Genomic DNA, 25,110 nt, shown 5'->3' on the forward strand with positions numbered 1-25,110 from the left:
CTAACATTCAGTGACTTAATATATTCATTTACATTAAAGTCAGTGACATGTGGTAAGAGTATGTTTTGATACCTGACAATATAATGTAAACATTATATTGTCAAGGTACAAATGGAAATGGATGAACTGATTTCCTAAGAAAAAACAATTGTGTTGGGGAATAAATATGCTTTTTGTATATGACAGTAGCAGAAGAGAGCAGTGACTTAATTCCTGCTAAAGCTGATTAAAGCTTTATATTGCCAGCAGAGCTTGGGGAAGGGGAAAAAAAAGATCTAATTATTTGGCTTTTGTTGCTTTTATATGTAAAAGTGCTGCCTGTATTGTATAAAGATTAGAAGACAAAGAGAAAGTTTGTTGTAACAAATCCTGTTTTGCACACTTGAGTGACTTGATGACCACAATAATGTAGGTGGTGTAAGCACTCAGCAAAGTCCACAGAAAGGAAGGGGTGTGTACCTTCCCATAATGGGGGGGCAAAAGTTAAATAACAGTGAAAACCGTCAAGGAGAAAGAGAAAATCAATTGAAAAATTAATCCCAGTTTAAAAGATGAGGTAGTGTACATGTTATCTCACTGCTTGCTGTATTCTAAGCAAATTTCTTACAGTTTCTTGGTGGGGGGGTTGTTTTATTTCAGGGAGCCACCATCAGAAGAGATGAGCACACAGGAGCTGTGGTTGTGGCAAGGATCATGAGAGGTGGTGCAGCTGATCGCAGTGGTATGAGCAGTGGTAAATTTCTGAAGGAAGGGGGATTTTAAATTGCATTTGTAAACTTCTGAAGTTTCCTAAGCGTGCACTTGGCGTTTCTGTATTTCATCAGTGATCTATTAATCTACTTACATGGGGTTTTTTCTGAAATGGCTGCTAGGAAAAAAATGCAAACAAAGATAGAAGGAGTAGGTTCAAGCTCTAGAAGAAAGAAAAGAATGTTTTTTACTTTTAATTTTGGTTTATTCAGGTTGTTATGTGTTGTTTTCTGTGGGCTTTACTGAGAAATTCTTTTATGTTGGTTAACAGTAGCTATAATAAGTACAACATTTCTTACTGAACTGGATAAGCAAACCTAAAACTTGTAGAGTCTCTTTGTGGCTTGTTAAAAAAAATGAGTCTAGCATTCTTTCTAGTGTTGAGCTGTCATGTCAGTCCTGCCTTTACAGTCAGCAGTGTGTTTCCTGACTTTACAAGATTTTGATCATCCTCATGCAACTATTCCAATTTTATATTCTTAATGCTGATGGAAATAGAGGCAGTGGTTTTCCAGAGCATCTTGCCACATGTTGTTTAGCTGCATGTTGGTCTCCTTTAAGACTGTGCTGCATGAAAAAAAATGCCATGTGGAATAAGGGCAGGAGACTTGGAGGCACATTGCCAACAAAGGCAATAGTATTAAATCCATCAAGCTGGATGAGGGAGGAGAGGAGGTACATGCTAATGACTTAGGCTGGACATCAGCCTATTTTAATTTATTTGCCATCTTTTCAGGTCTTGTCCATGTTGGAGATGAACTAAGAGAAGTCAATGGTATTACTGTGCTTCACAAACGACCGGAAGAAATAAGTCAGATTTTGGTCTGCACTGATTTTCATTTCAAGATCTTTTCTGTTGGGTGATCTAGTAATTACAATAGATGATAAAATTTAACCATGAGTTTTAAATATAGAGCTAAAAGATGCAATCCCTGCTTGTCTTTGCATTAAGAGTTTTTCTTCTCCCAGTGGATTAGTCTTCTCCTTTTGACTTCAGAAACTTCTGCGAACTGGATCGGTACCAAGTAAGATACAAATATAAAGTTAACATGTTGCTCTGTCAAGAACGTCCCTTTAGTGCTTTGTTTATGACAAGCAAATTGCAAATTATAAGTACATTCCTGTTTGTCTGTGTTTCCTTTTTAGTCTGTGCAGAATAGCAGGCTTCTTTGGGACACAGTTCATCTTATCCAGAATAAGGCATCTAAAATAGATCAGATAAACCTATTCTAGATTTCTGATGCATCCAGAAGTGCTTTTTAATTTACTATAACTAATAGTTGACATTTACTAGCAAAGAATGAAAGTAGATGTTTCATTCTAGAATGAAAGTAGATGTTTGTTTTGTTGATGTTTAGTCTGCAAAAACTTAAGTTAGTCTCGTACTAAAAGCCACAGAAGTATTTAACACCCTGTGAACTCTAGTCCAGAAATTGATGCAGTTGCTAAAAGCAAATGAAGGAATTTTAAGGCAGATCTTAATATGTCCTAGCCAAGTAGTTACTGTGGATGTCTCCATGGGTAAGACACTGTTGTGGAAGATTCATGGAACATCATGATTGTCTCTGTAATGAAGTTAAAATAGTGGATTAGCTTGGCCTGTTACTGTTCTGAGAAGAAGAGACAGCTGCTAGCTCCTTAACTGGAGCTTGAATAGTCTGCATTGTATCCTTGTCCTGCTTTCAAAAGTAAAAATCATTTCTCTGTTTCTCAGGCTCAGTCTCAGGGGTCAATAACGTTAAAAATAATTCCAGCCATCAAAGAAGAAGATCGACTAAAAGACAGCAAGGTACTGAAATGCTGCAGCACACATTTTCCTGTTGATACATTCTGGCATCTCTGTAAAGGCAACATTCCTGCTGTGTCAGTGAGAAGTGTCACAGACACAGAATTGAACTACAAAGCCAGTGGAGTGGTTTCTTGTGCAGTGCTCTTTTATTGAATAGAATTACTTGGATGAGTTTTCTCCTCTTCATCATCTTGGCACATGTTCTGTCATAGCATTTCTGAAATCCAGTGTCTTCTTTTTTTGTTCATGTGGTTAAAATTGGTGTTCCTGCTAGTCTTCTCTTACCATCCCAGCTGCAGTCTGTTCATGATCTCTGGGCATTTTGCCATTCCCTTGAGTCAGATTAGCCCTACCTACTGCCAGAGCTGCATCCATCATGTGACCCCCCCATCAGCAAACTTCAGCACACATCTCAAAGTGCTTTATCTGAAGCACTTGATCCACTTGATCATCTTCTTGAGAGGGAATCCCTGTTCAGCTGGTCCCTTACAAGATTCCTCTGTCAGCCTCTTTCTGCTTCCCTGCTCTTGGTTGCCAGATTTTTCTTTGAAGCCCACAGGTCACTTTTTAAAGTGATGTGTTAAGTAGTGTTAAGATACAAATCCAAAGGTGAATAGTAGATTTTGATGTATCAAAGGAACATTTTAGGGACAGTCTTCATAATTGGGCAACTTGACAGTAAATCCATTTTTATTGTTTTCTCCCCTTTTTTTTTCCTCCATTTCTCTATTGCATTTTCTACTTGATGTAGGCTGTGGTCTGTGTTTCTTGGGGCTTTTATCTTTTGAGTCTCATGTTCCACAATGCCAATATATAATGACTGTGTATGTACTTGAAAGTTAAGTTTATTTTTCTGCATGAGTGCTTAAGTCATAATACAGCTGTGCTCAAAGGAGAGATGAAGTGTATGTACAGTGTTAGCACTGCCTTTTAAAGGCAGTTTGAAATTCCAAATAGGACAGGAAGAAATGATGTTTTACTTTCTTTTACAGGTATTTATGAGGGCACTTTTCTGCTATAACCCCAAAGAAGACAAAGCCATCCCTTGCCAGGAGGCTGGGCTGCCATTTAAGAGGCGACACGTCCTAGAAGTTGTGAGCCAAGATGATCCCACCTGGTGGCAAGCCAAGCGTGTTGGAGATACCAACCTCAGGGCAGGCTTGATCCCCTCCAAGCAGTTCCAAGAAAGGTTTGTCAGCAAAGATGATAGATTTATTTTTTTTCACACATTGATTTTTATGCCTTTTTTTTTTTTTGGCAGAAAATGAAGGGCAGGGTCATGCCAGGATCAATACAGATGCTTAGAGAAAAGCACTAAAAAGCTCTATTCTCTTATAGAATAAACTTCCTGGTTTGCTTTGGATAGTTTGCTGTGGACTTAACACTTTGTAGCATGAAAACAGAAACACTTGCTAAATGAACATATGAAATGAGATGTGGAATATCAGCCTCTTAACCTTCTTGCCTTCTGGAGAGACTGCATTTCACAGCCTTGTACATCCACAGTATGAGGGAAAATGTTGATTTATTGTAACTATTTCGAATTTATGCCTGTAGTAATAGTAAAAAATGTATCTGATCTCTCTTCTGGCTCCTCAGGGAGTATTTAGCTTGGACTGGGATACCTTCTAGAGCTTGAAGCTTCTCTGCTTTCACAGCAAGATATGTGTATCTTCTCAAGCAAAAATACCCCTCAGTTCTTGTCTTTAAATATCAGAAGTCTGATATTTAAGTCTTATATTTAAGAAGAAATCTGATATTTAAGAAGGAATCTTATATTTAAGAAGGAATCTGATTTAAGCCAATCACTCTGTGATTCTTACTGCAAATCACTGGATGTGTCTTCTTTGAATTGTAGGTGTTACAGAGGTGGGGTGTCTAAGAATTAAAACAGGTCTGATTCTATTCTGGCCTCCACAATTTCCATGAGGTTTCTAGTAGAGGACTTGGCTCTGCTATATGAAAGCTCACAGTTTTAAAGAAAGCCCTTTAAATTGTTGAATCAGAGACATTTTAAATTTTAAAGGAAAAGCTCTGTTTTATTCTTTATTTTCAATGCTAGGTGTATAACATGCTCTAAATCCTCTATAATTCTGAGCTGACACATCTAAAATACAGTTATTTTCTCTTCAGACGACTGACTTACAGAAGAACAATAGGCACTCTGCAGAATGCCAGAACTCTGAAGAAACCATTATGTAAGTCTGTTCTGTTCTTCCAGTAATGTTTTGGTACTTAGTATTCTTTTGCTACAAAGAGGAGGGAAGATGCTCAACCCAATTATAAAATAACATTACTGATTTAAATGAAGCTTTTTCAAATTAGTTTCCATTACACTCACTGTAATGAGGATTGCTACTTAAGCCTTTTCTCAGATGTTCCCAAGACAGTTAAACTGATAACTGCTTAGAATACTAAATTGCAGCCCAGAAATCTTTAATCAGTTGATAAGGGTTTATTACTTCAGTTGTTGGGTTTTTTTTAAGATAGAAAAGCCTGTTAAGCAATCAGACCAGAAGACACTTCCTTTCCATTCTCTCTAATTTTGCTCAATTATTTGTCTGTCTTCTAACATCATTCCAACTCTGCCTTTCATGCTAACTACAGATGATCAGTCCTCTGACAAAGGTAGGTCCTCTCCTGCATCCAGAGGGTTTTCTAAAACACTTGCTACACCCTTAAACAAAGGGAAAAGTAGATGTATTGTTCCTAGGACAGTTCCTTTATGAATTATTATTTAAACTAATTTAATTCAGATTGATGACTTAAGTAATGATAACTTCCAAATTTGCTCTTGATTCAAGAGAAAAGATTTGTGTCTTCTGATACTTGTCCTGTAGGTTTCTGAGTGAGCTTGAAAGAGTTAAATACAGTCTTTGTATCTGGCATGTTTAAAAAATAAAGAAATATTGGGGTTCAGCATTCTAGGGCACCTCTATCAATCCAAAGTGATTTGTCTTCATTGCTCATTTGGACTGTTTTCTGCATTATTTTCATTATAAGCAACTGTGGTGGGCTCATGCAGTTTGTATGTCACTGTGCCTTTCCAAATATCAGGTATTTCGTGTTCAACTCTGCATGCTGTAGTATTTTTTCACATTGCACATGCTTCTTGAGATTCATATTCCTGGTATCCCTCTCTGTGCCCTACCCCCAACCTCCTTGCTTTTTCATTTACAGAGGACTGTGACTGTGAAGGATATTTCAATGGACAGTACATAGGTGAGAAACCAAAATCCCTTTCCCCTTCCCTAACACCCTCACACCCCCCTCTCCCCAACATAAAAACAAAACAAACAAAAAGCAAAAACCCACCCAAAAAACCCACCTCCACATTAAAAAGTGAAAATTTGCCTATGTTGACTTTTAACCCCCAAAATTACCACAAAGTAACATCTAATTAATTTATAATATATTATATTAATATATGATATATATATATAGCATATACAATATATAATATATATAATATATTATATATAATATATAAAAATAAAAATATATGTTAATATATTAATTAATTATTAAAAATATATGCTATATAATATATATAATATATAATATCTATAATTACATAATATATGTATTATACATATATAATATATTATATATTACATATTAACAAATAATACAATATATTTTAATATATTAATATATTAATTAATTATTAATAAATATATGCTATATAATATATAATATCTATAATATCTATAATTACATGATATATGTATTATACATATATAATATATATAATATATATTATATATAATATATTACATATTAACAAATAATATAATATATTTTAATGTTAATTATATATATTTATATATAACTGTAGTACATAAATACAAATAAAAATAAATATATAAATAAAATATAATAATATTATCTATTATGTATTATACATTATATATTAATGGTTTGACATTAAAATGCTAATTTGCCATACATTCATAAACTAGATTATCTCTGTGAAGAGGCATAGCTGGGCTTTGGCATAACCAACTGAAGGTGATATGAGGGGGTTTTTATTCTAGTTTGGGTGCTTGGTTTTCTACATCATATGCAAATTCTCATCTATAATATTAGCAAATATGCACTGATTTGATTATTTAAAAAATAATTGGTGGGAGTAACTTGCATTCCAAGACAGTAACTTGTAGCTGAACGAGCTGGAAAATGTGGATAAGTGGAGACAGGTCTGAAAATCTCTTTTTTTTCCTGCCCAGCTGGTTTACGGAGGAGCTTCCGATTGAGTCGAAAAGAGAAGGAGAACAGTGTGAATGAAGGCAAGCAGGCAGAGCAGGCTGATGGAGCAGAGTTCCTCACATATGAAGAAGTCACAAAGTATCAGCAGCAGCCTGGGGAACAGCAGAGGCTGGTGGTTTTGATTGGTAAGATGCACAACTGGTGCAAAATTCTCCTTCTTCCCTTATCACCTGCACTGCAAAAGGCTTTCTTTCAGTGTTTTGTTTGGGTTTTTTGTGGGTCCTGGTGGGTTTTTTAAAAGGTTTTTCTGGTTTTGGTCAGAGGTTGCTCTTTTATTTCAAATTACGTTAAAAAACAAACCAACCAACTGAAAAAAAGCAATCAAACTCACCAAATCCTCCTAAAAATAATGATGCAGGACTATTTCTCATTTTTCTGATTCACCCTCCATTGATTCTCACTGAAACATGTACACTTAAGCTATTGGAACAATTGATGAAGAGGTAAATGTTAAAATTACCTAACAAGATCTTGCATGCAACTTTAATTCAGTAGGTTTATCAGCTTTGTGAGAAGCAAGTTTCCCAGGATGGCCTAGAAATCAAGGGTATCCCACAGAACTTGAGTGCTGAGATTACAGATTTTCTGACTTGGTGTCTGCCAAATGTTTGTTCAAGGAATTCAGTTTGTTCCTGGTGGTGTTCTTCAAAGTAGAATCTGATGGAGCAGGTCATGAGGCCTCTCATGTCCAGGTTTCTTCAGGCACATTCCCAAATCACCTTATTTGTGTGAAGCTGATACATTTATTCCCTGCAGTATTCCATGCCACACAGAAATCAGTCAATCAGTTTTATTTTATTAGGTTGCTTGGGGGCCAAATTAAGTGAGCTCAAGCAGAAGGTTGTGTCAGAGAACCCACAGGAGTATGGGGTTGCAGTTCCACGTGAGTAAAATTTACTAACTTGTGTGTGTTTATTTATTCCTTCAATGCTGTCTAATAAATATAGTGCCAGCTGCACTGATGAATGATAATTTGTGTTCTGACTATTGCATGTTTTAGGAGGAGTTAAAATTCTTTTTCTCATTGTAATATACTATGTTTGCCCTCAATAGATGAATAAATCATTATGTGACTTTACACGTGTGCATTTTGGAATTCTGCCAGATCAATGGGGTTTTTTTTTTAATTGTGTTTTCCCAAGTGAACAGATTGCATTTTCTCAGTGTCTGTTAAAAGAATGAAAAACTCAACAGAGGAAGTAAAAAATAGACTGTGACTCACAGAAAGAGCTGGTGTGAAACACTAGTATGTTCAGAAAACATTGTTTGCAAAGGCTGATATGTCTCCCATGTCTTGCTTCCATTCTCTTCTAGATACAACCAGGTCAAAGAAAAGTCATGAGAAGGAGGGAGTGGAATACAATTTTGTCTCTAAGCAATCATTTGAGACAGATGTGCAGCAAAACAAGTGAGTTAATTTTAAAACACTGGTACAATTGACTATTTAAAAATATACCTCATTCAGTCTTGCATGATGTGGACACCAAAATGGGATGTCAGGTTGGAGTAGCTGTGTTAGAAGGGTTCTGCTTTCCAAGTCAAAAGTCCTGGATTCCATCTGGACTGTCAGAGCAAATTCAAAGATTTAGTAAGAAGCAAATCAGGAATAACATAAGATGGAAGGATTGCAGTCCACTTCCTGACTAGCTTTATTCTATTTTCTGTGAAAAACATCTTTTCTTCTTCTTCTTCTTCCCCATCTTGTCAGTAGTGCTGATTAGCTCTTAGTGACATGGGAAGAAGACTATTGCTACAAAGCAACCAGAAGGAAAAAAAAAAAGAGAGAAAAAGAAATCCTTTCCTACCTGTCCCTGATTTTCTGCCTTTCTCCTCCTCATTTGACTACTGTGACTTCAGCAAACAGCTGTCAAATGTTCTAAGTTAAATATTCTGTGGAGATGGTATTTAAAAATGTATTGACTTTTTAGATTTGTAGAACATGGAGAATACAAAGAAAATTTATATGGTACAAGCCTGGAGGCAATCCGGTCTGTGATGGCCAAGAAGAAGGTTTGTTTGGTGGATGTGGTACCTGAAGTAAGTTCTGCATCTTATTTTAAAGAATGTAAATATTGCTTATTATGCTGCCAGCCTGTGTCACTGGTGTTGTTCACCACTTGTGGCTGCTTACCCTCCAGAGAACAATGAACTTGTGTCTCCTGGCCTGACCTCCAGCTCTAAGCAGTGCAGTGGTGACAGTTCCTGGATGTCTTGTTAATACAGCCTGGATGTCACTTTAGTGGCTCTCACTGTGGGACTTTTCCCTTGCTGGAGGGGTCATGTGCATCACTGGCCTCACCTGCTCAAGTCCTACACAGAATACTTGGAGCATAGTTGTTTTTTCCACTCTAGTTTCTGTTGCCTCTGAAGCACATTACTAATCAGTGCCAATCACACTACTAAGCAGTGCCAGTAGACCTGGTCTTAATTCCTCCATGCTGTGAGTTAATCTTTGAAATTTTGATTCAGATCTTGTAACTGGGCTAGGAGAAGACTTGTAATGCTACCTCAGGTGAATTCCAGGTTTAAAATTTCCAGTGTTTGACCACTTGAGCAAAGCAAACCATAACTTGCCCATGAAGTCAACTTTTTTTCTACTTTCCCCAGTATTTTCTGCCAGGTCCTTTCTCCTTGGTATCACAGTGCATAGTAAGGCAGGTGTGCAGTTAAGGCCATGCTCCAAATACTCTTGGAGCCAGGACACTGATATGAACCTTTCTTTTGAAGAGCAAAAGATTACTGAGGTCAAATGTATAGCACACAGGACCTCACACCACAGGGTGTCAGTGTGTACCAGTGAAACTGTTGAAAGGAATTTGAGTAGATCATTGACATACAACAGAGGTCTGATAACAAAAAAAACATCTGTTCACAGGCAGTAAAGCATTTGAGGACTCCTGAGTTTAAGCCTTATGTCATCTTTGTGAAGCCTCTTATTTCAGAAAAGAAAAAACATGTCCTAAAATCTCCCATGTCAGAAGAAATCTCAGCCCCCCTGGTAAGTATTCTAACTTTTAATCTTCTTTTTACACATGAAAGAAGTATTTGGACTAGCACTTCTATGACATGAAAGAGCTCCTCTTCCATGACAGCAAGAATGTCAGAGTGGGGCTCTAAGAAGGTCTTGTGCACATATTGCCTTTCAGCTGGAACTTCAGAATGTGAGTTTTGACTCTTTATATACTCAAGTTTTAAAGTAACACGAAGCCACGTGCTGCTCTTCCATGTGGACCTGTGTAATCATCAAAGCTGCAGGAGGGGAAGTTGCTACTGAGCTCAGATAAACTGATAATCATTTTACATTCCTGATGAGCAGCCCCATCAAATGGTAACAGTAGTCACTCCAAAGTGACACCCACTCTGGTGTTAATTGGGTACACAAAAAATGCAGGATGTGCATGTCTGACAAGGATCAGCTGCAAACTGGTGATGGGTAAATCTGAACAGATTTTACAGTATTGCTTTGGGTAACCTGAACTTGAATTTATACACTACAGAACTTTAGTTCACTTGGTAAGTTCTTGTTTAAGCCCTCAAACTTACTGAACTTGGGGCCAGTGGATCCAGCACTCCCTTTCAGCTTTTGAGGAGTGTGATTTCCAGGTCTTAGGGTTAGGCAGCAACTCTAAATGCAGTGTCACCATCTTATGCCCCTCCTGTGACATGTGTTTTTCCCCACTCCATAAGACCTCTTGCATTTTTTGAAACAGCTCCTTAATCTCAGTTGCAGTACCTTACATACCTTTTCCTAATGGCTTTTGTTTCACTGTCTTTCAAAGTAGTGACTTACATGTGCTAATATACTTTAAAATGCTAGTAATTAAAAAGACATGCTGTAAATTTCATACCATCATCTTGTGTTGACCAGCAGGATGAAGAACAGCAGGAAATTCTTAATTCAGCAGCATTCATTGAAGAGCAGTATGGCCATTTAATTGACACTGTACTGGTGAAAGAAGATCTCCAGAGTGCATGTAATCAGCTGAAAACCGTGTTAGAGAAGCTAAACAAGGATTCATTTTGGGTGCCAGTCAACTGGGTGAGGTCATAGCTTGTTACCATGTTTAAGGGAAAGACTGTATAAAAATGTCTTGTAAATGAGTGAATTAGAAAAGGGAAATATGTCAAATTCACTTCAAAACTGCTGGTCTGTCTAAAAGGCAATATATAAAGACTGTATGAGGAAGAACTAACAAAGTTAAAAGCTGACACTGCCTCCCTGAATCAAAATTTTGAATAGCAGCTGTCATTTAAAAGTGAATACTCAGACTAAACAAGTCAGTCCAATCTTTTACTGATCTTTAGGCTGTAAATAGTGTATTTTGTACAGTGAGGTTTCACAGAGGGTCCCACACTTCTAAAGCATTTTAGTGCTGAGACACTGACTGACCAGGTGGAATTTTTGTCCTTTGGCCACAACTCCAGCCACAAAATCAGAATGAGGTAGTCTTTGGGAACAAGCTGCTTCTTCTGCCCTCTTTCCCAGTCTCTTCCTACTGACACAGGACAAATTTTAAACAACCCATGAGTGCACCTGTATGATGAGCCAGCTGATAAAACAGACACTTTTTTTAGTCTATGTGAAAGTAACTGCACGTGGTTCTAAAATACATTTAAGCAGCCTATTTTCTACAAGACACCTTTGGAAGTGCTACCTGATGGGATACAGTCTTGACACCAATGTAGCAACTCCTAAAAGGAGGAGGATGAAGGACAAAGTAGCTGAGCTACAGGTCCAAATCATCATCCCTGCAGCATTTATGGCTGCCTTTGCTCCAAATCTGGCAAAGGCTTCCAGAGCATCTAATTGGCCTGAAGAAATCTTAACTGTTAGAAGACCTTGTATATATATTTCAGGAGACTTGAATATACAATATTATTAGATAGGTCTTAATAAGAAAATGCAGAGATGATTCTGGAAGTACCTGTGCTCTGTAATTATTTGGGGGGTGGAGGGAGAGTACTGTACAGGTGCATGTTAGCTGTAACTAGTTCCTGGTTTTGCTTGCCTGCTGTGCTCTAATATTTCCTGTGTACTGTGCTCTTTAAACAAGACCTTTTGGTGCACCAGTCTTGTTCCTTGCATCTTGACAGTATGGTGTTATTCTTGTTCCATGACATTTAGCAGAACTAAACAATGCATATTAAAAGCACATTTCTTACATACCAGTGTCACTGAATCTACATCACCTCTAGCTCAAGAAGTTGTATAGAACAGCTACACATATCCATCTTCTCCAAATGTATACCATGTAATATTTAAATAAGTGTAATATTTTAAAAACTGTTTCAGTAACAGCTTTTCAAATTATGAAGTGAGCAGATTAATCTTACCCTAGATCTATATTGCAGGTTACAAGCAGGTTTTTACAGTTTGCAAGAACACAAACATGTTCAGAAGATACAGATTTAATTTAAAGAAAACTAAGGGTCAGAATTTATTTAAAGCAAGGTTGCCATCTTAACATCTTAAAATATTTTGAATGACTAGCAGTAAATAAAGCTGTATGTTTAAGATCAAAGATAGCCTAATAGTAGAAACTATTTGCATTAAGAGAAGCAAGGCAAGTTACATACAGGGTCCACCTTAAGTTACAATGACTAAAAACTTAAAATACCAAGATACAATGCCAAGAGAGGTGTAAAAGGTAAAAAGATAAATTCATAATGGGATTGGCAACAGAACTTCTTCCATAGCCAGCACATTTTCTATTAAATTTAGTTGGAGCCCTGCAGTTGCTGAGTGAGGACAGGAATGTGAGTTTGCAGAGAACCACACTGGCTGCAAAAAGGACCCCCAGTGTGAGCCAGTCCAAAAGGATGGCTCCATTTCACCCCTGATCCCAGGTACATCTTCATGACAACCCTAACATTAAGGAGTAAGTCAGCTCACTGTCAGGGGACAGGTAGCAATTCTGACTTTTTAAAATCAGCAAACTATGTCCACTGCTCAGGGTAACTCCTGACTGTTAACTACATTTAAGGGAACTTGGGTGCCTAAAATGGGTGCCTAAAACTCCCATGCCATGCCAGGGAAGAGAAGTTTTTCAACATTCCAAACTGGAATACTGCCTTATTTCTGCTAAGGCAGGAATTCCAGAAAAAGTCCACGTTGACTGCCATACAGCAAGAGCACAACACTCTAAGCAGCACTATGATTAAATACTGAAAAAATCTCAGAGTTACCAGAAAAATATCTGCAGATAGCAGTTGTGCATCAGGGAAGGAGAAATTGGATTTTGTTAATGAACACAAATGTATTTTGCTACCCAGTTTGTGTTTTGGAGCTGCACAGCTGGTGGCAGGTCAAACATGGCACAGATTAGTGCTTGGAACCCACCCACCCCCCCTTTTTTTTTTTTTCAGGTCCCCTCCATTCAGGCAGAACAGCCACCTGTAGATTTAAGAAAGTGGACAGTATGTACCACATAAACTTTTATGCTGCTGTGCTGAAGATTCCATTAGCTGGACTCCCCGTTTCTCTGTGCTTTTATCCCAAAGACTTGGGGTCTGCAGGATCTTTCTGACTAGTTCCTCAAAGGCATGTTGCACTCCATCCTGTGTCTTGGCACTGGTCTCTGGTGGAGGGGGGAAAAAATATTTTACCTTATTTGCAGGGAGTATATTTCCACTCTGTAAAAAAGTTATTTTGGGACCAGTGAGCTGATGTGATTTTTTTTTTTTTTAATGAGCCATTTTCCTCTCCATTATCTCTTAAAGGTACACTTAAGCTGAATAGGGTAAACAGAAATGCATCCTCCTGGTTTCAAGAGAATATAAAATTCATGCCTATATAGTATATGCAGTAAATTGTTTCAGAGAAAAGTGCTTCTAGTTGCAGTCAAGGCAGAGCATCCAAAAAGTTGGAGCCTACATCCATCCATATGAACTAATGCAGCAAAAGGAACCCCCATAAACAGGTGCTAAAAAAAAGGCAGATCTACCCATCAACCTGAAATACAATTGTACACTTGGTTCATGCTTAGCAATCCCAAAATAAACATAGGAATAGAGGAGGTTTTGTCACAGAGGTGCATACCTATAAAAAGCAAGGAGCGTTTCTTAGCAAACTGGAGTCCTTCTTTCCTCTCTACTTCACGATCAGGCTGCAGAGACAAATGAAGAACATGGCTAAAAGAAGCTACACTTGCCCCTTGTAGGAAGTACCTGGAAAAGCACCACTGCAGAAGCGAGGTTTTGGTGAAAAGAAAAAAGAATGTCTGCAATGTGTAGTAATCAAGTAGATTTTCCCACTCTACAGGCAGCTTACTGCTAGGCCAGCTCTTACAGGGTCAAATTGAACAGTAGCAACATCAAATCAGGATCTCTGAGTTGGAAGGAACCCACCAGGATCATCCATGTCCAACTCCTGGCCCTGCACAGGACAGCTCCAGGAATCACACCATGTGCCACATCAGTAGGAAATGACTGTGTTGCCATGCTCTGGATCAACCAGGAGCAAGGTACATCTCCAGAAAGGAGATCTCAGTAGGCAAGTAGCCAAAAAGGTTCTGAAACTGGGCAGATGAGAACCTAATTCAGGATAGCCACACTGAAAACCTCTTGTAAAGCAAGAGTGAAGCATCTCACCATGCAACAGGCACCTAAGTATGTCAAAACACCCCAGAAACAAACAGCAACCAGTGCACCTCACAGCCACATTAAAATCTTTAACAATACCTGCTTTTAAAATGATGTCATAAGGGGAGCCTGCCCATCTCAGTTACAGAGCATAACACCTCCTCACACAACAGATGTGTCACTTACTGCATTTTATCTCCCATTTATACTCTATCAGGAGTAAGCAATCTGGGGAATAATGTAAAAGGATTCATTCCTAAACTGACCTTATCAGTTTTATTGCCAACCAACATCTTCACAGTGTTGCTTTTGGAGGTATAGATGTCCAGCTCCTTCAGCCAGCTTTCTAGTCCTGTGAAAGTGTCTTTTCTTGTAACATCATACACTGATAACAGAGGAAAAGATGCTTAACAGCTGTAAAGTCTTGAACAATGTTCACTTAGTCCACACTACCTAGCTACTGCCCTGAAAAGAAAACAGTATTAGGGAATTACAGAAAGAAACATAAACCATATCCTCTTCCCAGAGCTGGAACACCCCTGCTGTGCTCACCCAAAGTCACTGTGGGTTACAGAACACAAGCATCTCAGTGAGTGAAAATCAGACTTACCAATGAAATCTTCTACCTGTTGGTAGTTCTGCATTGGGCCATGCAGAATATTTTAAAATAGGTGTTTTGTCACCTCATTTCATGTGTAACTACATGCATGTGCTGCTGCTAAAAACATGGACTGAATAAAAAGCAACTTTTGGGCACTGGTAACTTCTTAACTGCATTCATGTAAACGACTGAGGTTTAAAAAGCTGAATCACAGTCAGAATATTTTGTACAGCAAGGTGTTCAGCCTTCACAAACCCTGAAATCAGGAGTCCTTTTATTTTCTAATTGCTGTTGTCACACAGAAAGGGCCTGGCCATCCATTACCTGTGTACAAACCTCAAGTCAGCATAATCAAATCAATAGTTTCTGGGGGAAAAAGAAGTAAAAACGTCATGGGGAAGAGAACACAACACAACCCCCAGTTTGCCTTATTACCAGAAAACCACTGAAGTAATAACTACAAAGCTAATAATTCATCCACCTTACAGTGTGACATCTCTGGTTTTTTAATTTAAAATATTTTTAAGCAGTGCTACTTCCTGCCAGTGGTTTTGTGTTTGAGCAGTAATGAGCAGTAAGTGTTGTAAAAAACATATAAGCATCCCTCTGATTCTCTCAGGTAACCTCCTTTTGTAAGGGCATGCACATTTAGGAGTAAACAAAGACCACAATTTTTGTAATCATGTTTTTTTTCTTCCATATGCTTCATACCTAAAACAACCCCTTGAGCTCCTCGGTAATAACTGGGAGTCAGTGTCCTAAAGCGCTCCTGTCCTGCTGTGTCCTGCAGTGGGGATGGGGGGGAAAGAAACCAAACACACAAAATCAAACATATTTAGAACAAAAAAAAAAAAAAGTATTTTAAACTACACAAGATGAGCAAATTTAAAATTTTCCTGCCCGCTAAGGATACATGGTGAGAGGTGAGAATGAGCAGAGCTGTCAGGAAATGCTGGCAGCAGCAACAGAAAATGGTTAAGGAGGGGTAGAAAAGCATGGAGAGGATTTGATTGAAGGTTAAAGCAATGAGCAGACACTGAAACATGAGTGAGACAGTAAGAAAATCAAAAGGACTCTAGAGAAATTCATAAAAGGCAAGCAGCCATGCAGTTAGGCTTGATCAGTTAAAAACCAGCTGAACTGAATGAGGGGAGGAGTAACAGGTTTTCCAGTGAGAGACACTGCAGGAAAGGAGACACAGTAATTCCAAATATCTCCCTTTGCTCCTCCACACCACAGGGAAGAAGAATCCAGCTAGAAAGAACTACTTCAAGACTGCTATGAATCTAAGCAGATAAGAAATTTAAAATCAGTAGTTTCACTTAATTGTTACTGCACTATGTCACACTTACTCTCTCGAATAAGTGAGCTACTAAGTGCAATATGAAACTCAAAAAAACCCTCAGAACAAACAATAAGGAGGGGGGGAAAAATCACACAAATATGATTTTTTAAAAAAAAACTTTATTTACTTTTAGGTACAGTTTACAATTGATAGACTAACACCTATGTTGGAATTTATTTATTTTTTGTTAAAAAAAAAACTAAAGTTGGCAATATATTTACTTCATTCAAATTATTGCTGCTAAAGAGATTATAATCTTAGGCTTCTACACACACATGGACACTAAAGCAGAAGCCTCTTTTTGACTTCAACACACTGTTTATGCATTAAAGTTTTTATTTAACACTGTACAACCAGACTGGTGTGTCACTGTCCCCCTCCCAGCCCAAAGCACGTTTGTGCTCTGCTTCCATCTCAATTTCTTAATTAATAATGGTGTTTTCTTTCTCAAATACCTGTGGCCAGACACATAAAATCTCTCTTTTCTGGAGCTCTTTCATTCCACTTAGAAGAATAAATGTGGTGCTTTGTATTATAAATAAACCGGACCCCACAGCTGCAGTTTGATTTCACAGTTTGCAGATGCTGGAAATACAGCATCAGGAAGTTAAGGACAAACACTCAAGTCTTGCAGTAAATCTGAACCAACTTTTAAATAGTTCAAGACCAAGTATACTATTTTGCATGATTTTAACCAAAATAAAGGCTCTGGACCGTTTCTGGTGTAGTATACACAGAATAGCTGCACAACCCCTACAGGAAATCACCCAACTCATCACCCAGAGCATCAATTTTCTGCAGTTTACTCAACTTGCATCCTAGGTGTGCCTCTGGGTCATACAGGCATAGAACCCTCCCATCTTCAGCAGTTTAACACTTCACAGAGCCTTTGAGAGACCCAGTTCTGTAACTGCAGGAAAGAGCAGCCAAAGTCTCTACTAGAGTCGAAAGAAGTCCCGAACCTTGACCAATGAAACTTTTAGAAAAGTTGTGAAAGGACATCGTCTGCAACTACTGCTATAAGATCATGAGAGACATTGCATCATAAATATAAAATCTCGGCATGCAGAAGACTTGAGCAAGGAAGGAGGAGGAAGAAAGGGGGCAGGGGGGAAAGAAAAACACAGAAAGCAGCTTTGCACGTCTGCCGAGAACAAACCTAACCCTATCCGTCTGGAAGAAGACCTACCCATATGGCAAGCTGTGCTGCATGGCCGTCCACCACCATCTTCTTCACTCTAAAATCAACACCTGAGACGTAAGAAGGGAAGGCTTGTTAGAAGGAGCTGTCTCAGCCGCCTCCCGCGTTCACACGACCCCGGCTCCCCAACCCTTCCTCTCGCCAGTGGCACCCCAACAGGAACGTCCCCGGCATCCCAACGGGAACGTCCCCGGCATCCCAACGGGAATGATCCCGGCATCCCAACGGGAACGTCCCCGGCATCCCAACGGGAATGATCCCGGCATCCCAACGGGAACGTCCCCGGCATCCCAACAGGAACGTCCCCGGCATCCCAACAGGAACGTCCCCGGCATCCCAACAGGAACGTCCCCGGCACCCCAACGGGAACGTCCCCGGCATCCCAACGGGAACGTCCCCGGCATCCCAACAGGAACGTCCCCGGCACCCCAACGGGAATGATCCCGGCATCCCAACGGGAACGTCCCCGGCTCGCGGCCGGGCGGACTCCGCACTCACCGATGGTGGGTTTCAGGCTTGGCTCAAACGCGCCGTCCGTGAATCTCCGCAGGAGGCTGCGGGGGAGAAAGAAACCGCGAGTTCAGCCCAGCTCGGCTCAGCCCAGCTCAGCTCGGCTCAGCCCGGCTCAGCCCGGCTCAGCCCAGCCCAGCTCAGCTCAGCCCAGCTCAGCTCGGCTCGGCTCAGCTCAGCTCAGCCCAGCCCAGCCCAGCTCAGCTCAGCCCAGCCCAGCTCAGCTCAGCTCAGCTCGGCTCGGCTCGGCTCAGCCCGGCTCAGCTCGGTGCCGCGCGAACCGCAGGGGCAGCACCTGGACTTGCCCACGGCGCTGTCTCCGACCAGCAGCAGCTTCAGGGTGAGGCCTGCGGGGTCCATCCCCAGCACCGCACGGGGCCGGGGCCGGGGCCGGGGCCGGGGCCGGGTTCAGGTCGGGTCGGAGCCGCCGCCGTCGGGCGCCCTCAGGGCCCCGTCCCGGCCCCGGCGGCAGCTGCCGCGGCCCCGCCCATGAGGCGGTGGCTGGTGCCGGGCGGGGCGGGAGCGGGCCCGGCTGGAGCCTGTGCGCCAAGGGGCCTCTGGCTGGCGGCGGAGGAGGCTCGGCCATGGCCGAGTACCAGATCTCGGTGGAGGAGCTGAACGACCTCCTGGCCAACGGCAGCGGCTGCTACAGCCTGCCCAGCGCGCACAGCAACGAGGTGGTGCCGCGCATCCACGTGGGGAACGCGTGAGTGCGCCGGGCCGGGGCCCGGGCGGGCGGCTCGGCGGGGGCGAGGCCGGGCCCGTGTGGGGCGGCCCGTGCGCCGGGTCCTGCGGGCGGGGCCGGGCCGGGCAGGGCGCTTTGAGCCGGGGCCGGTTCCAGGCTGCGGGCTGGGATCTGCTGGATCTCTGCGGGGCCTTCCGCGGCCTGGCCCGGGCCGTGCGGCCGCGGGTCAGCCGTCAGTCCTCCTGTCCAGTCCAGCCTGTCCGCTGTCTGAGGCTCCTCCCGGTGACTGACACAGCAAACGTTAGGACAGCTCATAAATGGCATCTCCTACAGCGTTCGGCACCCTGTTGAATTCCCAAACCCCATTTGGTCAAAATGTCCTGGTTATGAATGCCCAGCCTTAGTTTTCCTGTCTGCTTTAATGTGTGTGGGTAACCTGTTCTTATTTCTTAATGTGCTAGAACTGCAGCTGTGTTGTAAGGAGTATGGAAGGCCTTCTCCCAAAATTAATATTAGATTTAGTGACTGTAAGGGAAGTGTTGGTGAGGAAACAATTTTGCATGAACATAACAGTGTAAAATAAAATATGTTAATATGCTGGCATTTTTACCATTAAAGACTTGGTCTCTTTGCTTGTAATCCCATATGGCATTGGTTTATAGCTTCATGTCCCCTTAATTGCTGATGAATAGTTCTCCAAGACTTTTGTGCCTGGTAAAATAATTCATCCCTGTTCAAAAGAAACACCTCTTACTAGTGTTACTCGTGGGATGAGGAACTCTAAATCTTCCATGTTGAGAATGGACAAGATTCTGTGATTTTTTTTCAGGAACCAGATGAAGCTGATGTTAGCATCTCTCAGCTATTTGGAGAAGCTAGCATTTCAACATTGAACATGATGCAGCTGGAATGAAATGTTAAGGATGAGAGAGATCCAAGGACTGTTTGGAAAGGGAGAAACAAATGGCATACAAATACAGTCTTTTTCACCTCTAGCTGTGTAAGAAAATAATCTATAAAATCTGCAAAAACCATTCACTGGGAATGAGTTTGCCTCCAGGGGGGGCAGTCTGTGTTGCCAGATTCTTCCGTGATTCCAGGATTGAAGTTCCTATTGATCCTGACCACTATCAGAAACATGCTGATCTATATAATATTAATTAAACCATGTACTCACCCTAGTAAGTGTAGAAACTCCCAGTTGAATTAACACTTTTTGGTTTGGCCTTGCACTGTAGGATTTTTGTGTTGCAAGCAGAATTCCCCAGACACTGATACTTGTACCATGGCACAGATGATGTCCTGCCAGATGGAAAATCTGTCAACATTTGTTTGGGTAATGAAGTCTTACAAATATTTGGCTCGTTGCCATAGTTGCTTGGCACAGACAGCAGAAAATGTAGGAGCTTCACTCATGCATCAGGATTCATCTGCTTACACTGAAATTTAAGGGGTGAAGAGTCATCAGGAGCAAAGGAACACTCAAGATGTTCGTAGCCTTGAATTACATGAAAATTGTGAGTGAATGCACTCAGAGATTCATGTAGCTATAAACCAACTAATTTGGGTATTTATTTTAAAATTTCAGAATACCTACATGTCCAGCCAAAAGCCTTAGGTGCACTGCCATCTCACAGAAACTTGTCCAAAATAATACTACATAAAAGCTTCTCTGGAGTTCAGCTTAATGTTAAGACTTGTATTTGCAGTTTATGACTTGAGCTGTAGGAAGATTTTCCAGAATATTTCTGTTTCTGCATCCAGTAGACACATATTAAAGGCTGCTTTTATAAACAGTAAAGGTATTTATGTCTGTCTAGCCTACCTCTCTCACAAAGTGTGAGACCGTGGCTCTAAATATTTTTGGTAATTTTTAATCTGCAGCTCATTCACTTCTGGGCACAATATATTTGATATCTGTTAACAGAAAAAGCATCATAAATACTGAGATGATTTGCCAAATTCTAATGGTTTCCTTGATGCTTTTTGTCACACAGGTTCATAGCCAAGAACATCATGAGGCTGCAGCGTCTGGGGATAACCCATGTCCTGAATGCAGCAGAGGGGAAATCATTCATGCATGTGAACACTAATGCAGAGTTCTATGAAGGCACAGGCATCAGATACCATGGCATTAAAGCTAATGACACACAGGAATTTAACCTCAGCCGCTATTTTGAGGAGGCAGCTGATTTTATTGAGAAAGCACTTGCCCAGAAGGATGGTAAGGCAAACTGAGATATCTTCCTGCCCTGGTTTCTGTGCACTGCATGTGTTTCTTAGCAATTCGCTGTTTAAAATGGTTCTTTGCTCAGATTACCAGCAGAACAGCCATTGGCAAGAATTCAGATCAAGGCCCTGGATCAAAGACACAAGAATACAGAAAAAGACAACTCAGTGTTCTGTTCATACCTGTAGGTCTCCAGTATGTGGTAAAGGGAAGTCTTGTCTCTGTAGGGGTGCCTTTGAAAAGGGGAACAGCTGCTGCAGCTTATAATAGTTCCTATCTGGGAAAATATGTTTTTATTTTTCCTTAGAAGTGTTAAATTACATGAAAAATAGTTTTAAAAAGTAAGTTCAGTGTCTAAAAGTTGGTTTAGGACACTGGATCTTAAAATTCAAGGGCAGAAGTGATACAAGTAATGCACTGCTGAAGAATATTCACATAACCTGTTGTGTGGGTTTTTTCTAAATGTACAGTAAGGATAGGGACTGTCACCTTGCAGTTTTTACTACATTAAGTCATTATATTATTTTATGTGTTGATTACCTCTTTATTTCATAGGATTGCAGGAAAACTGAAGATTATATTTGCAATGTTGTTGATTGCCACATTTCTCTACAGTGTATTTCCCCAGAGCAGAAATCCTGGGACATAGTGCAGTGGGACAGATGGTGTTTGTCATCATCTGACTATTTCAACATACCAGTTATTTCTACACTTGCTTCATGGTTGAGCGTGAAAAAGGAGGGACGAGTAGTCCAACAATTCTAGAAGTTCTTTCTTTAAAACGGGCAAAGGGTTACTGGATCTGTGATGTGGAAGTAAATTTTACATCCAGCTTGGTGGAACTCACCAGCTGCAAAAGGACTGACATTATTTTGCTTTCATGACCAGGCTTCACGAACGAAGATCTGGGGAGGGCACGCTGGTAGCTGAAAAGGCCAATACAAGACAGACAAGTCTGGTTGCAAAAGGCACAGCAGAAAGACTCCTTAGGTGGTACATTCTGCAGGGCACGATTCTTTCTGCCTTGTCTTTTCTCCTCCAGGGTGATTGATACAGGGAGCATAGAATGGGGTAAGAGGGTTAAGGAATGTGTAGACTAAGGGTGCTAGAGGGAAAGGGACAAGGGAGGAAGGGTTGCTGCTTTTAAAATCTACTTATAAAACTTAAAAGGCTTACAAATACTAGGAAAAAAAAAGAAAAAAACATTAGGGGCTTAAGGCGTCATATTTCAGTTGTATATAACTGTAACATAAGTGTAAATATATTTATATATATTGCTTTAGCCGTCTCTGTCTCGTTTGGTTGGTTTTTCCCCTCTTCTCCCTGAGGTTTGGTGGAGGGGACACACACACACACACACACACACACATGACTTCTTGTGGTAAGGGTTGGAGATTTGGCAGGGAGCCATCTTCAGACCATATCAGTGGTATAACCCCATCCCCACGCGTGTCCCCGCAGGACAGGTGTTCGTGCACTGCCGGGAGGGTTACAGCCGCTCCCCCACGCTGGTCATCGCCTACCTCATGCTCCGGCGGAACATGGACGTCAGGACTGCCCTCTGCACGGTCCGGCAGAAGCGGGAGATCGGCCCCAACGACGGCTTCCTGAGGCAGCTCTGCCAGCTCAACGAGCGGCTGGTGAAGGAGGGCAAGCTGAAGCCCTAGGGCGGGGAGAGAGCCGTAGTGCTTTTTTTTTTTTTTTAAGTTTCTCAGACCTTTAGAGGACATCTTAGGTGCTTTAGAGAGCCCCCCCAAACCCCAACCGCCAAGCTAAAGAGAGACAGGATTCCTGCTCGTCCGGTGGAAGTGTCGTTCTTGAACTCTGGGACTGAGGTGGCGCGAAATTGCGTCACCGTTTGGGAGCTGTTGCAATAAAGAGGTGTTTTTAGAGGGATAACTCCAGTGATAACAGCTGTCTTCACGTGTATGTCAGAGCCCCTGAAGACTCCATAGCATATGTGGTTTGCATTGACACTGAGTGTGATTCTTTTAAGCTTTGTCTTGTGTCTCACCAGAGCACGAGTTTCTGAAAGCCCCGACACGTCTCTTCACTCACTCTTAAAACAAGCACTGTAATTTCTAAAGCTTCTTTTTTCGTGCACAGAGGTGCCTGATGTTTGAATGTAGGAGCTGAAAGGAATGGAGAAGTGTGTATATTTATGCACAGATGCACTGGTTTGTAAAATGAAGTGTATGCAGTGTTTAGTGTGGATTTATGCAATACACAGTGTGTGATAGTAAAGCCATTCAGAGCCCATTCTTGATGCACACTGTATTTCCAAGAACAGTTGTACCTCTTGCTGTTGTGATTGACACGAAATAGTGTGTTATTAAATGCCCTTTTATTTTTGTTTTGAAGTCATACTAGAAAAAATGTCAACAGCAAATGCTGAGGAAAAGACTTGAGCAAGGAAGAGAAAATGTTTGTATTTAGAAGTGCTTGTACTGGATGTATGATAAAAGTCCTAAGTATCAGAATGTGATGGCTTTCAAAGTGTCTTTATTCCTTATTTACTATCACTGTTTATCAACATAGAATAGAATGAGCACACATACTTCCAGCAGGGCAGCACAGGTGTGCTTTCAAAGCAGTTTGCAGAAGTATACTCTTGACTTCTTAGATTGCTTGCATGGCGTCATTAAACAGAAATGAGAATTGTAACATACCACACTGTATAGGAAATATTTACTTTCTGTTAAAATAAATGATGTCTGGATTCTGTTTGGCATACAGAGGAGCTGAGTCATTGCAATGTTGGGAGAGGGAACTGTGTTTACTGTGTGCCTTAGTGTTTAAATATGTACCTGTGAGTTGCAGGACTGTATTAATGCAAAGGATCTCCCACTGCAAACTTGGAATTGTTGGTTAAACTAACAGAAACCAGGGTGTTCCCCTTTTAACCTGTGCTTCAATGTAGTTCTACACTGAAAAATCTTAACCCTACTTTAAACAGAAACACTCTTCGTGTTAGTACCACGTGTAACCCCAGAGCTAGTTTTGTCTACTCAGTTCAGTAATCAAAAATCACAAAGATCATACATTGTTTTACTTCTGGTTATTGGGGTTGTGTGGTTTGGGGAGGGGGGAGTGGCAAGGGAAAGTTCTGTGTAGCTTTATTGAAATTAAACTCCAGAGGTGATTGTTCTGCTCCAAGACCAGCCTTATTCTGTTTCCTTGAACAGGATGGAACTGCCAAATCAAGTAACCTTTTCTCTTTTGTGGGGAACACTCTACATAATGTTTCCTGTCACCCCTCTACAGTCAGTCAGTATTCAGTGCTTGCTTTGAATCAGGATGGTTCAGTAATAACAAGCAGTAATCAATTCCATGGGCTAATTACATACCTGTTTGCTTTCTCCCCTTTTATCAGGATTAAATTAATTGCTTCTTCAAAATTCCTAGTTATTGATTTCATGCTGGGTGGATTGGGAAATAGAATATTGGCCTTATCTTTTCTACAATACTGACTTTTTCCTACTGCAGTCTTATTTATAAATTATCCTTTTAAAATTTTTACTGTGAGCATAGATTTTTTTTTTTTTGGTCTTGTCTCACACCATGTATTCTTAATACCTATCTGCACTGCAAGGGAAAAAAATGGAGATTCATGTGCAGTCACTTTGTCTTTTGCCTGTTACTTGGAAGTCAAAGTTCCAATCCATTAAAGAGCTAAGAAACCATTAGGCATTAGAAGTTTGTTACCCTTCCATAAATTGTAAGATGATAGGAGTTGTCAGATTAAAGCCAGAGTGGTTTATTAATGTTGAGTCTGTTCACCCTACGGCAATATTTTTGTACTTGTCAGTATCAAGAACAAATCAAGACATTGGGAAATGTTTTTATATTCAAGATACTCTTTTACTTCAGAGAACACTCTCACTTTAGTGGTAACTTTAGTGACACTCTGGCCCATTTGTCTCAGTATAATAAAACTGATTGAACAAATGTTTTGTAATATGAGGATGGAGAAGGATAAGTAAGACCATGTTATAAATTGATTTTACAAATTGAGACAATATGTCCTATTTTAAACTACTGATAGGCAACTCAGAAATGAAACCATTTCTATCTCTGCTTTTAGAGTAGGCTAAAAATAGTTAGAATGTCAGCCCAGTGCTCCATTAATGGATCATGTTGCTGGCTGGC

General features: G+C 40.6%; 3 protein-coding genes across 13 annotated transcripts in view; 2 read left to right on the forward strand and 1 right to left on the reverse strand.

Annotated features, from left to right (window-relative positions):
* Positions 1–11,017, forward strand: part of MPP3 (MAGUK p55 scaffold protein 3) — a 16,377-nt gene extending 5,360 nt beyond the window's left edge. For 2 of the 5 annotated variants that reach the window (XM_051794771.1, XM_051794770.1), the window contains exons 7-19: positions 640–733; positions 1,487–1,572; positions 2,465–2,539; positions 3,532–3,728; positions 4,673–4,737; positions 5,147–5,167; positions 5,720–5,761; positions 6,769–6,933; positions 7,611–7,691; positions 8,123–8,216; positions 8,737–8,845; positions 9,684–9,806; positions 10,677–11,017. In XM_051794771.1, the coding sequence (XP_051650731.1) occupies positions 640–733; positions 1,487–1,572; positions 2,465–2,539; positions 3,532–3,728; positions 4,673–4,737; positions 5,147–5,167; positions 5,720–5,761; positions 6,769–6,933; positions 7,611–7,691; positions 8,123–8,216; positions 8,737–8,845; positions 9,684–9,806; positions 10,677–10,859 (1,335 nt within the window). In that variant the 3' untranslated portion in view covers positions 10,860–11,017. The remainder of the gene's footprint in view (positions 1–639; positions 734–1,486; positions 1,573–2,464; positions 2,540–3,531; positions 3,729–4,672; positions 4,738–5,146; positions 5,168–5,719; positions 5,762–6,768; positions 6,934–7,610; positions 7,692–8,122; positions 8,217–8,736; positions 8,846–9,683; positions 9,807–10,676) is intronic. The other 3 variants (XM_051794772.1, XM_051794773.1, XM_051794774.1) reach the window with 3 other exon arrangements.
* A 1,184-nt stretch (positions 11,018–12,201) lies between these two features.
* On the reverse strand, positions 12,202–18,521 carry LOC127474245 (ras-related protein Rab-18-B-like). 2 transcript variants are annotated; one of them, XM_051794784.1, is made up of 7 exons: positions 18,342–18,521; positions 18,035–18,090; positions 17,525–17,586; positions 15,702–15,774; positions 14,656–14,741; positions 13,848–13,914; positions 12,202–13,386 (listed from the first exon to the last, which is right to left on the reverse strand). In XM_051794784.1, exons 1-7 carry the CDS (start codon positions 18,404–18,406, stop codon positions 13,211–13,213), a joined length of 585 nt encoding a protein of 194 aa, XP_051650744.1. In that variant the 5' UTR covers positions 18,407–18,521; the 3' UTR covers positions 12,202–13,210. The 2 variants fall into 2 exon arrangements, with proteins under 2 accessions (XP_051650744.1, XP_051650743.1); XM_051794783.1 differs by having other exon boundaries at positions 14,656–14,774; positions 18,342–18,520.
* On the forward strand, positions 18,369–23,696 carry DUSP3 (dual specificity phosphatase 3). 6 transcript variants are annotated; one of them, XM_051794790.1, is made up of 4 exons: positions 18,369–18,386; positions 19,561–19,731; positions 20,729–20,955; positions 22,423–23,696. In XM_051794790.1, exons 2-4 carry the CDS (start codon positions 19,646–19,648, stop codon positions 22,626–22,628), a joined length of 519 nt encoding a protein of 172 aa, XP_051650750.1. In that variant the 5' UTR covers positions 18,369–18,386; positions 19,561–19,645; the 3' UTR covers positions 22,629–23,696. The 6 variants fall into 6 exon arrangements, with proteins under 6 accessions (XP_051650750.1, XP_051650745.1, XP_051650748.1 ...); XM_051794788.1 differs by lacking the exon at positions 18,369–18,386 and adding an exon at positions 18,606–18,723; XM_051794787.1 differs by lacking the exon at positions 18,369–18,386 and adding an exon at positions 18,619–18,752.
* Positions 23,697–25,110: the final 1,414 nt, after the last annotated feature.

This window comes from Manacus candei, unplaced genomic scaffold, assembly GCF_025592945.1.
Source record: "Manacus candei isolate 608988 ecotype Guabito, Panama unplaced genomic scaffold, ASM2559294v1 h1tg000040l, whole genome shotgun sequence".
Taxonomy (NCBI): domain Eukaryota; kingdom Metazoa; phylum Chordata; class Aves; order Passeriformes; family Pipridae; genus Manacus; species Manacus candei.